Below are 14,470 nucleotides of genomic sequence, written 5' to 3' on the forward strand. Positions count from 1 at the left end.
TGAAAACTAGGATTTGGCTGTGATGGGCTTCTTGCTATATACAGACATGCCTCCTGGAGATTCTATAGTTGCTTAAGACTATAGCGTAAGATTTTCCAAATGGGATCAGGAACTCATTACCAGTCCTAATAAAGTGTCATTTTACGGGAGGAGAAGCAGCAGCAGAGGAACACGGAAATAATTCCTCAACTTCCTGCTCTAGGTGGCCCTGCCTGAGTAGGTGGGGTTGGACTAAATGAACTCCCAAGGTCCCTTCCCACTTCAACCATTCGGTGATTCAGCGAAGCCCTCCCCTGCTCCAAGTTCATTCTTCACCCTTTGCCAACCACTCTGTCAGCTGTACTACCTGGCTGCCCACACCTCACCAACAAGGCCTCCTGAAGTGGAGACAATAGACCCAAGGTCCTCTTCACTCAGTCTCAACCCACAGGGCCTGGCAGACTGGAGCACATTATAGCTAGATGCAGCAAGTCAACTGATGCATATTAAAAAAAAGAAATAAATCCTGAATACTAGAAAACTTTTAAAACTCTCATCATACCTGCTTTTCACTTCGGGTCACTGACTGCTCTGTGGAAACGTGCAAGCTTGCAGCGTTCTCACCAAAGTCAAAATCCCAGTGAGAAGTCTCACTTCCGTAACGTTTATTACCTGCACTCTCTGATGCAGTTCCTGAATTATTATGTCACTGCTTAAACAGCAACTTGGGAGAACAACAATTGTTTTTTTCACAAAGGTTTAGGAGTACTTTCAGAAACAATTTTGAGTTCCCTCCAGGAGAAACTACCACTGTTTCTTCTAGTAGCTCATGGGGAAGCAGAACATTCCTCTAACCAGACCAATCCTCCAGATAACCAAGTTATCACCACTTCCTTGCAAGTAATCTCTTGGGTGAGAAACAAGTTTTCCACCCAATTTCTCTATTTTCACACAAGCGTATCTCCTGTAGGAGAGATTTGCAGTCCATCAGACCACTGATGGACTGCCCCTCCAAATCCCTATAAAGATTTAATATCGCTGAGCCCTCAAGGGGCAGATAGAGCGGACTGAAGTGTAGAGGTGTAGGAAGTTCTCTCCGCCCGTTTGACACCTCTAACCCTGTAATGTGCTCAGAAGGGCTGATCCTCCTGAACTTCATGTGATGAGCTAGATGGCTGTAAGCAGTTCAGGCAACTCAAAGCTGTCATAAATCAACAAGTCAACAACACTTGCCCAAGGCTGCCACCACGGCTTCTCACAGAAAATATTCCGTTGTTCTGATTATCGTCTTAGTGATTAGAAGTACCCATTATGGACCAGCACCCCATTGTGTTACTCACAGTAAAGCACAAAAGCACAGATGTGTGTGAGGAAATTGAAGTATTATTCCAGAGCGCCACACAGCTCAGGCTTCATGACAACACCAAAATCTCAATAGGTTTTGGTTTTGTGCTTTCATAAACAAAACCCAGTGATTACTGCATGTGGTAAAAAGCAAACTCCAATCATGGCCCTTCAGACTCATCACCACCACAAAGTGCTAATTAATTTCTCAATCATTATGAAGAAAGGCTGTTGCTCCGTTGTGTCAGAACAGAAAACTCAGCCAAAGCCACCAACTATGTGTTGCAAAGGGGCTGATTTCCACAGAGACCTGAAACCAGTCTGCGTGGCTGAGCATGCGTAGATGCCCATGCGTGCCGATGCTGCAGTCTGTCACTTGCAAACACAGGCGTTAGGATCCCGTATGCACCTGCACAAAGCTGTCAAAATAAAACCCAGACACTGGAGAAAAAAAGGCCCAAAAAGCTGGCCAGGGCACTCTTCCAGAAAAGGTTGCAAATTTCTGGTGCATCTGAGTGTTAACCACTGTAGAATAACAAGAGCTACAACTGGATAAGCTTTCACAGACACACATACACACACATACTCTTCCTTGTATTTTTTTCTGCTCATGGGGAAAAAAAATTGTTCGACATGATCCAATACCAAAACTTTCTCCCTGCAAAAAATTTGCTCCATGCAATTTCCTTCTCCTGATGTACACATGCACAATAGATTAGCAGCACTAAGAAAAAAAAATGCCTAAATTAAGCCTTGCTATGATTTTATCCTTCTGTAATGGCATGGGCCTGAGTTAATGTTAAGTGGGATGGGGCAGCAGGGGAAGAGCATGCCAGGGTTAAGATGGAGCATTTAGTAGCAATTAGCAATGATGCACAGTGCAAAAATAGCAACAATAAAAAAAAAAAGGAAAGAGGTTATACTAGAAATAAAACCATTAAGGGAAATAAATTTAACAGTTTAGCCAATTAGCATTTGTCCAAGAAAGGCAAACTTTCTGTTGCTGTTGTTAAGCAAACGGGGAAGAAAAAAACAGAAGACTGTTATCAGAAATATTTACTTCCCACTAGCAATGACTCTGGGAATGTTTTGCTAACAAAAGACAGAGCCACTGTCCCACTTTTTTGTGACCCTCTCTGCAGTTCTAGGGAGAAAATATTTAGTTCAACATTATCGTAAGCTAGAATATGGCTCTATTTATGTGACAAGTTGACAACATACAATTTCATGCTTGTTGAACTGATCTGTGTTATATATTCAGTGCGAATATTATGAAGCCTCACCATTATAAATATGAAACAGTATACACTTATTCAAAATAACTCCAGCAGTAGCAATTTATAGCTTGGTTGTTTGCGTGCTTATGAAGTCCAAATGCCACCTTAAGAAGCTGCATCTCACTAAAACAGATGTGGAGTGTGACTGTGACCAAAGTGGATTTAATATGACCTCTGTGAAAGGAGGCTATTACATTTTGGTGTGTATGGCAGCTGACACCAGTTTGTATTTAGATATGTAGCCAGTGGGAACACAGTGTAACACCATGTCCTCAAGTGCTGGTTTTAACACAGGCCAAGACATTTGTCTAATGACCTAATTAGCTTACTACTGTTCTGGTGAGAGTTAGTCTTCCCTCTTGCAAAAAGGACAGGTGCTCAGCAGAGCAGAGACACGATGCGTATCTCAAGCCATGGCTGCTCCAGGTGAAATATCTCCTTAATGGGACTGTGAAGGGGATCAGTTGCGTTTTGATTGCACGCCTGGGGAATGGTCTTGGTGGCCTCATACATCAAACAATAAGCTCTCAAAGCAATTGTTTTTTGCTCATTTGGGGATTCTTTCCTGCCTGAAGGCTTCAACCAACATGCAAGGTTCCTGCATTAAAACAGAGACGTGTTTCGACAGTTTGTAGTTTGTCCAAGCGGGAAAGAAAAGGGAGCAGCAGCACACCTTGCTAACACTAGATACAGAGCATTTGCATAAACTCTTCCCAATTACATAGCAGCTGGTTCGAGTAAAATAAATTCCACTTACTGCTTGAGCCTTTTTAAATGTCAGCATAGCTAGTCATAGATTATAGTTCACATACATCACCCCCATAGATGTAATGTTATTGTGCTGGTCTCCTATTTAGTAGATGGAGAAATCTGAGTCAGGCCAGAGACACTGGAAAAGGTAACGCATTCAAACACACAAGAAACGTGACATTGCTCCATTAGGAATATAAAAATTCTGGCACTTTCACTCAGCCTCCGCTATTTTCTTCCCCTGGAACTGAGGGTCTTTCTTCTAGTCTCACAAGCGGTTTTTATGACACATTGTTACCTTTTATTGTTCTTATAAAGTTTCCTATCCCAAATCTGCATCTTTTGCCTTTTATGTTTATTGTTGTATTAAACCTACAGTGTTGTCTGTTTCCGTACTAAATCTATCCTGTAACCACATACTGTACATTCATTTCTCTAGGACCTCAGTAGCTCTTATCTGTTTGCTTTTATGATCTCTTATGAACTGCTAGGAATAGCAATTTGCAGTGCTGTTTGTAAAGTCATCTCAGCCTGAACTCAGCCTTCCCCTGTTTTGCCATACAGTGATACTCTGCAGTGAAATCCCATTTGCCATAGAAGCATTTCATTACAGGATGCATTTTAGAGGGACGCAGGTTCCCAAGTACCCTACGTGTGCTTATCATGTAAAACATTCAATGTGTATGAATCTGAATTTCAAAAAAACCTACTTATTAGAGCAGGAAACTACATGTTGACACGAGATGGTCCTGTGCTGCCTTCAGATTCACCAGTGTGCTGCCCACTCTACATTACTGCCCAGAGCTATTTAGTTGTGCTCTCTGAGGCCTCAGACATGCTGCTATGCCATTCACCCAATCTCAGTTCTTTTAAGCACTTTGATAAGCTTTATTCTGCCATTATACCATCTAGAACATTAAACACAATGTTTAAGTTCTATGTTAAATCACAATCAGTTCCTATTAACTGTTCCAAGCTCCTCATTTTTATCAACAGTTACTTTATTAAATCCTTAATAATATAGATGGAATAGTTAGTTAATTTGTGTGTTGAGCCATGGATGTTAATTTGTAAACATAATAACATACTGCAATCATTTGCATAATAGCATTTTAATCTTTTTAGTAAAAGCTGTAATTCCCTACAAAGTACGCTGCAGTAGAAACTAAGTGACTATTGGTAATAATAAAAAAGGCCTTAAAATTCTGATCCTATTATAGTGTTGGAACATACCCAAACTGCTACCATAATCTCTGAAATGTTACTGTTCTCTGATTTAGGTGTCTGTGTCAAGAATAAAAATGAAGTATAACTGGTAGCAGTAGACTATTTCCTAAATGTAATTTAGTATTCACTAAGCACCAGCACTTTGCAAATAGCTCTGAGGCTTTCCTTCAAAGTTCAGAGCTCTAGTTATGCATATTGTGTGAGGTACACCATGCAGCTCACCTCCAGCCTCTGTTGTGCTGAATAGATGGCTATGATAAATCATGCTGATTTGGCACTGAAGGGCACCAGCCATCAAGGATTTGACTACTATGTCTTTTTTTCCCTGAGATTATATCTCCTTGAACTGCCTGCCCTGGGCTACTAGTTTTGGAGAAAATTAAAAAGTGGAAAAAATGTTAGGGGAGGCCAGTATAGAAAGTCTATATAGGCTCAGATCTCTGGAAACCCATTAACACCAGTCACAAGACTGGCAAAGAAAACATTGGTGGTTGTTTAAAAGTCAGGCCAAGTCATTTTACGCAAGATCTGGTAATTCATTAATCAATCTGGCTGCAAACCTTGAATGAATAACCTGAAATAGTGAAAGAGTCTGGCTGCACCACAGTACATGAGGGAGTTTATAATGTGAACCAATGCAAATTACCCTGGTGATGTTTAAGGCTCCCCTCTACCCTCATCATCTTCCTGATGCAAACCCTTCCAAATAAATAAGAAATCATTTATCTCCATGAATTTCCCTGCTGCCAGGGGCAAGACAGTATGCATTTCATTATGCATCTCCTTCTCTCCCCACATTCTCATTGCTTGTAATACAGCGTTTTTTGGCAGCCTACAATAAAACATAGTAGCCTATTTAGGCTTTCCAAATACACAGCACATAGCACAGTCTTGAAAAGTAACCTGGGCTACACCTATGCAAAACAATTAAAAATAAAGTCATGAAATATGATGAGCATCTCTCTGGAATACAGAATTATGTAAATAAATGAAATCCACAGAAGGGCAAGCAACGTGGGTTTTCTGAAGTCTTTTTAAAGGCTAAAAAAAGTGTTTTGCCAAGTATGAGAATACCACACTTACAAATCTTTCTGATTTTACACAAGTTCATTACACTTTAACAGGTTATTGCCTATCTATGGGCTGCATTTTCTCTTAACATCAGTTGAGTTATTTGTAAGCAATGCCAACAAAGAGATCTATCCACCATAGACATCTTCTCTCTCCATAATTCTAGGCATGGGCCATAAATAATTTTAAATATGACTAATCTTACACAATAGGGTACGGTATATTTGAAGAAGCTTCAGGGGACAACAGTTTTCATGAACAAAAAGCCTTCTCACTCGTGCCACATTAAGTTGTATGGTTGTTCATGTTTTCACATAGCATTGGCTTTGAGAATGAAAAACCAATCATTTTGATTTTCTAAAAGTAGCCAAATCAGTTTTTTACAAATACAATTTTTTAGAGTCTAGTTCTTCACAAAACCAAATCATGAAAGTGAATGATGCAGTGAACCACCTAAATAACTGGTCTTGGGTGACTTGTTAACTATTTACTTGCATGAATTTGTGTCAATAGACAGTGCCCTAAGGGGCCAGAACTCCTTCATTTTATCTTTCCAGTAGTCAGAACAACAGGCAAAGAAAACTAGGTGAAAACCAGAAATGATCAAGCTCTGAATAGAAAGAAATCAACTTGATTGATAATAGGCATATGTACACACATTGATAAGAAGAGCCTCCGCACTGGGGCAGATGGTACAGGCTTGATTTGGGACTATTACAGTTATACTGGCATGTGAGTAGAATAACACAGTGATGAATTAGGTGTGTCTACAAAATACTAGTGTATTTTAGCACCAGGGTGAAGGCCAGTATCTCATCACACCTAAGTGGATGGGAGCAGGGATTTATACTCAACAGTTACATACTATCTAGACTAATTGGACCTTTATCTTGCTTGGCTCCTGGTTGCTACTAGAACTATTAATAATTTCTAGTCCGTGAGACTCCCAGTGTCACTGGGAGTGTCTAAGCTTGTGGGTGCTCAGCTCAAGCAAGCTTCCAGGAACACGATTTGTAGAAAGCCTGAAAATTCACTTTCTGAAATACAAACCTTTCTTAAAAAAAAGTGCACCAGAGACATCCAGGAACTTTGTGAAGGGCTTTTGAACACTGGCCCTCACCTAGACCATGCCACATGTACTGCATTAATACCTCAAAGGAGAGTGTGCTTCATTCAAGGTTAGGTTTGGCAATTAAAACTGTACGGCTTGTGCAATTAACGCTGCTCTTGTACTTCCCGACATTTGTTTGCCATTCTAGTTCTTTCCCTTCCACCCCAAACAGACTGTATTTCTATTTTTGTATGACAAGGCCTCATCTGGAAGCTTAAGTTAGGTAAAACATGCTACTCCCATGATGATATGAGAGAAAAAGAGAAAAAAAAAAAGTTATTTTCCTTAAAAAGAAAAGCCAATGCAGATCAATATGGAAAAATCTAGAGGTTACCAAATGGGAAACTGCACAAAACTTCCATTCTCTCAGCTAAAACAAATAGTTCCTCGCAGAGTATGTGAGATAGTCTCTGGAGGAAGAAGACATCTTCTTCTGTTCTTGAGCACCCCCAGTCGTCACATTACAGAGCAGCAGAGGCGAGAAATAGTGCAAGGTATCCAGCTGCATGATGGAGAATGGGGACAGGGTTAATGTATGGGAGGAGAAAATAACTGTTTCATTCCCATCTTCCTAGGCCAAGCAACCAAGAAATGTAAATATAACAGACTACAAAGCTGAAAATAGCCTAATTTTGTGTGCAGTATTGCAAAATGCTACTAGAGCACAACTTGTCCGTACAGGTAAGTATAGGCCAAGCTGTGCTGTCAGAGACAGCGATGCAACCTGCAACTGCAGCCGATGAGTGCGAGGAAATCCAGGCATTTGCAAAGAGGACAGCAGAATTGCCTGTTAGGAAAGCAGTGGTGTATTTCATTTCCAAACCATTATTTCTGACCTATTAGTTGCTGCCTACATGCATTCCCCCAGCTGCATACCACATATTTCTTCACACTGGGGCTGCTCATCCTCAGACGCACCCAAACGTGCCTGTGAGAGGTTACACGTAATGACCAGTACCTCATGTCACCATCTCCCAATGAGGTTAAGTACAAGCCTATCTGGTCTTGCTGTTTGCAACATGCTTTGATTTTCAGAACGGGAATTGTCTCATATAGGAAGTGACAATTCCTATACAAGGCATGTAGGGGAATCGTCACTACCTATCCGAGACAATTTTGTACTCGGCAGCTGTGGCCACCAGTGCAGCCAGGCAGTTACTCACAGGGCAAGCAACAAGCCTGTGGTCAAGTTCCACTGGTTTTACTGGAACAATTTGTGTGTTTAGAGTTGGTAGATGCTTAATCATATTACTTATCTGGAACTTATACTTTGAAAGTCTGCATCTTCAACTGATTTTTCCAAAAGGAAAATGCCTCTGCATTTGGCTTTTAATGAATGAGGAAAAATAGATCTCCTTGGTTATAAAAAAGGCAAAGCCACTCTCTACCACGCTAGCTGCAAATGCGTCCCCTGCCCCCCTGCCTCCCTGCTACTGACCATCCAAACCTACACTACCCTGCCCGAGGCGGTACAACTGCAATTCAAGAACAAGACAGGGTTTGGAAACTTTGTAAAACAAGGCGCGGAACATTACACAACTAATGAAAAAAGAGGGCCTAAGCACAGGGCTTTGCAGGGCTAATTTCATTTTGATTTGAATAAAATTCATTCCAAGTTGCTTGGGTGTAAATGATAGAAACTGAACAGAGAGGACCAGTTTCTACTGTCAGTTACACTGGTATAAATCCAGAGTAACTTCATCTGCATCAGGGAGATCTCCGCGGGTTTAGTGCTTTATACAAAAACAGAAGAATTTCATTCAGGACATCTTAGGTAAGCATTTTACTATACTGTTTCAGTTAATCTTTTCCAGCCTGTAAACTCCACTGGGATCATTCGGGGCTTCCCCAAGGCAGCAGGCCAGCCATATTTCCGGGAGCTGTGGTACCTGCCATGTGAGAGGCAGCACCCGTGGCTTGCTGTTGCACAAGGTCTTCCTGCCAACTAATCAATTTATTGTCCAATTTCCCAGTGAGTGGACGATCTATGGCATCTCCTATCATCAAGGAGGGAAGGAGGTTAGGGTTCAGGAGGGGCATGGCTGCCCCATAACCACGAGACGGAGAATCATGAAGGCTTTACACAACAAAAGAAAGAAGGCTGGAGACAGAGATAAAGAGACAGTAACCGTCCTCTCGTACACCCTGATCCTCAAGGCAGAATTGTAAAGAAAACATTTAAATCTCTCTACCACCCTTCAACTTCTACTTTAGGACTGCTCTCCACCAGGAGATCTATGAAACACCCCAAACGATGTGCTGGTTCCTGAGCTACTGACAGCCCTTGCTGCCTTCTCTGCCACATCCACTCTTTTTCTCCCTATATACCAAGTACGAGGACCTCTCAATTTGTGGGCAAGTGCCTTGCACGGTAAGGCACGGTAAGGCACTGAGTGGTAAAAACCTTTACTAGAAATGCTCCAGCTAGTTATCAGCTAGCTGCTGTGCTGCACTCCGCTGCTTGCCGGGGAATGCAAGTGAAGGCAACAAACATGTTTCGACTTTTGTTTTTCTTTGTAGCTGACAACTGTGCAATTCCTTGTCGTGACGCCACAGGGCAGTACGCTCTAGGCACTCTTTAGCTATTTCCTATCAAAAGTTCCATTTAATTCTTTTCAAGGCTTTCCCCCCCCCCCCTCTCTCCAGATCGCAGGCCTGGTTTTGATCATGAGGATTAAGGGTGCCTGTCAGAACCCGTAACGCACATCACCACATTTGCTGTCTCTGAATGGGGGAAAAATAGTAAAACTGTTGTCCACCAGGCTAAAAAAGATTAGAAAAAAAGCAAGCAAGGACTTTGCAACATGCACTTGCATCACCTTGCCTTACCTCGAATATATTGGCGGGTTCATTGCTGTACTGATTGGAGATGATCTCTGACTGGTCGCTGTACCACTTGAGTCCTCCCAGAAAGCTGTCTGCGTCCAGGTCGTTCACATCTAGTTCGGAAAGGTCAAGTTCTGGGAGATCTGGACAAAGAGGCTGGTCTTCGCCAACCAGAGCAGCACACTGCAGGAAACAGCAACACAGAAATAGTTTCATTAATTACCAGGAATCTATTAACTTTAATATCATGTGATAAGAATTAAGCCTCGATTAAGCAATGGCACAGGGTCACTAGAGTTGACTTTGTTTTCTGGGAAAAAAACCCACTAAGTATTAGATTGGTTAGCTCTACGCAGGTATGCAAAGGGGAGGGGGAAACAGTAGGGCATAAGCTGCCTTCTCTATCACATCTCTGTCCAGGGGCAACGACTTTCCTTCTCCCTATACTCTTTGATGACAATTGTGTTCAAAGCTTTAGTAAATCCAACAGCAGAGGCCAAAGCACGGCCTTATTCTCCTGCTTCAGAGCAAACCAGTGCAGGTAGAAGTTACAGATGAATACCTCTGGGCAAGGTCTGTCACGCATTTCCTGATGCATTCAGGTTAAAGAGGCACAGCCTGTTACAGCCTTCAGCCCTGGAGGCTAGCTCAAGCTGGAGATAGTCACACTTTCACTTCTACAGATCCTCACCGTAATCCTTGAGGTCAGTCATGATGGTGGCTACCATGCGGACACAAAAAACTACAGGTCAGTGATGCTGCTGTGCTCCCTCCCCAATGCGCTCGATGCACAGACCACAGCCACCCAGTTCCATGTCAGAGCCCTGGCAACAGAAGTGCATTCTGAAATATCCCTATATTCACCTTTGGGTGACAGGCATAGTTAGTTCACGCAGCCTTTCCCCTGCTTGGTGTGAACACATATATTGGCCCAGCCAGTTTCCTAAGTGTCCCCAGACAGCGGCTGCAGTGAGGGAACCAAACGGGTTCTCCTCCTCTGGCAGCCTCTGATTCAGGAATCCTAACGTAGAGGGTCTGTGAAACATTTTGTTTGAGGCAGTAAACAAAGTCTAGTCTGCATGGATCCTCTTCAGCACTGCAAAATGTTTTTGTCTCCACAACTTACAAAGAGAGTAGTGATAAATACAAATAAACCTATATGCTAGTATGAAGCTAGATAGGGTATTGACTGACCTACTAAGCAAGAAAAAATTAATAGCACACATCCACTTTAGCATGGCAATTGAAATGTTAGAGTATCCACCAAAACCATTTCCTAATTATGGAAAACACATAGTAACAGCTTGGCAAATAGCAGAGTCCCATACGTCAATGCTGCTCGATTAAGCAATTCCTCCTGCACTGTACCACATACCCTTGTAACTCATCTCTGAACATCTACGTTGATATGGGTATACTGCAAAACACAGACAAAGCTGCAAAGGCACCAGGCGCTGAATGGTTAAAAGCCATTTAAAGTTGACTGAGTCTAAGTCAGTCGCCTCAGTCTTTCCACCCTGACTAGCGCTGTGTTAAGGATAGCCAACAGCAGGTCCTCCTTGACTCCCGTCAGTTGACTGGGTGGTTTGAATGATTTCCCAACTTCTATTTGGACTGAAGTCAACCCAAAAAGCACCACCTTCTGAAGACAGATGTCTGTAGGGCACTAACACAGTGTACTCGGATGTGAATTGCTCAATACCGGTTATGTCACTCTCTCAACGACCGCCTTTTACAATAATGCAAGGGAGAGCTGCTGAAGGTGCATTTCATTGAGGTTTTTATCCCTGGGAATCTCCATGCGTCTGCAGTGCACGGGCTGGATGCAGCAGCGCAGCCGTGAGCAAAGATTTCGTCTGTTGGCACAAAGACTCGGTGCAGCTGGTGCGAGCTATAATTTACCAGACAACTTCTATGTCTACCAGGACACTACGAGATAATCACAGAATAGGCCAAGGGGCAAGGGAGCCGAGAGGCTGCAAAATGAGGCTCTGAAATAGCAGTTGCTTTTCTTCCTATTATTTAAGGGGCTGCAGAACTTTAAGAAGTCAAAACCCCACTTAAGTAATTTTCACTGCGCACAATTTTTTATCATTATTTTGGTCATAGGGGAAAAAAAAAAGGAAAAAAATTAGAGAGTTCCCTCTTCTTTACTGCGAGACAACCTTCCAGCAGCAATCTTATAATGCAGAGATGACCTTTTTGATGCTTGGCCGAAATCTCTGATCTCATTAAAGGATAATCTAGTTTTTGACTGAAAAGGTAGATTCTCAGCATCATTCTCAGGTTTGTGTTGTGGAGGTCAGTAGAATATAACTGATACCGTAGACTTCTAAAGTATCCTGCTGATCTGTTACTGTTTTCGTTTGTAAAAATAGCTTCACTCTGTGAACCACCTACTTAAACATGTTTACTCTTGGTAATCTGCATTTTTAAGTTCCTACAGTGGGCTTTTGAAGTCACTTAAACAATGGTATTAAAAAAAAAAAAAATCGTGCTCATCACAGTTTTCCTTTGCCCATAGTGACTGCAATGTCACCTAAAAAAATTTAATTGCTGAAATGAAGTATATATGCTCTTGCCAATGTTGACATGATAATAAAATCAATGTTTCTGAATATGACATTATGCTTCTAATCTGAGACACATTAGTAGCAAGTGTTCCTGTTATTAATTTATATTTGGCCTTTGGATGATGCCAGATTTAACACTCCAAGTCCTAAACCTGTCCTCATCTGACACGCTGATATTTACCGTTTGCCTATACATCTGTAACAGGTGCACCTGCATTGCTAGCATACGTTTTAGTGTCTTCCCACCGTTATTTGATATGATAGTTATTCCATAACTATAGCCTTAATTTTATAATAACATTTAGGAGGATAAAGCAGTCACTAAACACAAAAGGCTAATTATGGTGCGTTATTTCACTCCAACAGACTTTTTTTCTCTTAGTTCAGACGCAAACAATAAATTAGCTTAACTGCACTGACGATAATGAATCATTATAATTAAGTATAATTCTCCATTAACCTTTTGGACGTTTTTGTGCCTTTGAAGGTAAATTAAAAAAAAAAAAAAAAAAAAAAAAAAGACTGGACTTGTGCCATATTAATTATATTAATGAAAAAATAATCTGCGTTTCATTTTTAACAAGTTTTTCAAACAGTCAAGGGGATGAACCCCAGAAAGAAAGAGAGACTTGACAGAATGTGTGTCATGTGGATTCTATCAATCTTTGCAACCTTACTGTACATCACCTTCATTAAGCTGTGAAGCACTGGGGACGCTGATCAGCTACAGTGATGCAGGCCTTTATTAAGCAACACGCCGTCCTGTCATTATGTGAGCGAGAATATAATACATTTTACGTTGACAGCAAACATTAATGATTCAAAAAATGAAAGCTGCCTCCAGTACCTGCCGCCTGTGATATTTTAGATCAGTAAAGGTGATCCCCCGAGCCAAAGCAGCACGCAGACGCTACTGTATTGCTATAGGAAGTGCAATGCAGGAGCACGTTGGTAAAATCCTACCCACAGTTAATCCATCCACCACAAAATTAATATTAAGATCAAACCTTTTTTTTTTTTCTTTTTTTTTTTCCCTGCACTGTGAAAAAGTCATTGACATAAATTATCTATTCTGTTACTAGCTTGAAATTACTGCAGGAACTCTAGTGATTAAAATAAATCTTCAGTATTTCCATATAAGCTGGTTCCTCAATCAGCTCCTAGCAGCATTAGGAATAATACATGATGGAAAAATGAAGCTTACGGCAGCTGAGACCCATGCTACAAGCCAGACAACAACCCACAGGATACTCCAGCTACTCAGAAACAATTAGGACTTTGGAGCCAGAAAGTCATCCACTTACAGCCTTGACTCATAATAGCTACAGGACATATGAATTATCCATATCTATTCCACTTTACCAAGAAATCAAAACAAGATAAGAGCAATTACAATATGCAAACAGGAATCAGCGGATACAATGGCAAGCTGCAAATATTTAAAACATGACAAAATGACTTGAGAATCCGCACGCATGCTCCGCCAGAGAGGAAAAATATACTGGAGAACATGGTAACGTTTTTACTTTAGCTGGGTAGCTCTCTACGGCATGAACATCTTATTTAAAAAGCATCGCCTGTAACCTGTTTTTCCCTCCCCCGTTGCCCGAGGGGAGCATTTTAAGCACTTATTCCAAGCTCGCAGCCAGAGGGTTAGTTCCTTTGAGCAGGTCTGTATTTGGGATTCTTCTCCATGGGGTCCAAAGAAAGTTTGCCTCGCTTCGCAAGTTGCCCGAACTTTCAGGTAACGCTCCATTTTGTGGAATGCAAACATGCAGAAATCCTCAAACCTCACTTTATACTCCAGAGATTACCAGGGAGCTGCTTGCTTTTGCTTTTTTTTTTTTTCCTTTATGAATTGTAGCCAGCAGAAGCTGTGGATTTGATGTATTGCCGTCTATTTTTACACAAGCAGCAGCGGCGGCGGCAGCAGCAGCAGCGGCAGCAGCAGCAGTTCACACAGTCCTGCATAAACTCTATTCTCATGGTTCATCCTGTTGTCTCTGTTGTACAGTGGGATTTAACCATTTGTTGGACTACTCGGATCGACTGCGAACCCTGCTCTACGGGACATTAGCTACAGCGTCATTATTCCAGTATCACAAGAAGCAGAGAAATGTCTCCTTCCAGAAATCTCTTTTAAAAGCATCTAAAGCCAAACAACAGGGTATTCATTCTTGTGTGCGTGTTTGAATTCTGCAGCTGATAAACAAGGAAAAAGCCTTCGACAGAGCACAGTGAAACAAGCAATTAAAATATGAAGCTATTGGTTAATTTTAACTTCTTTTTTTGGGGGGGGAGTGGGGGGGTGG

At 41.6% G+C, this 14,470-nt stretch overlaps 1 protein-coding gene across 6 annotated transcripts in view; it reads right to left on the minus strand.

Moving 5' to 3' along the window:
- The window catches only part of PPARGC1A (PPARG coactivator 1 alpha), a 377,144-nt gene that overhangs the window by 52,442 nt on the left and 310,232 nt on the right, over nucleotides 1-14,470 (minus strand). For all 6 annotated transcript variants that reach the window (XM_030021142.2, XM_030021150.1, XM_041125069.1 and 3 more), the window contains exon 2: nucleotides 9,589-9,768. In XM_030021142.2, coding sequence (XP_029877002.1) covers nucleotides 9,589-9,768 — 180 coding nt within the window. The remainder of the gene's footprint in view (nucleotides 1-9,588; nucleotides 9,769-14,470) is intronic.

This window comes from Aquila chrysaetos, chromosome 1 (genome assembly GCF_900496995.4).
Source record: "Aquila chrysaetos chrysaetos chromosome 1, bAquChr1.4, whole genome shotgun sequence".
Taxonomy (NCBI): Eukaryota; Metazoa; Chordata; class Aves; order Accipitriformes; family Accipitridae; genus Aquila; species Aquila chrysaetos.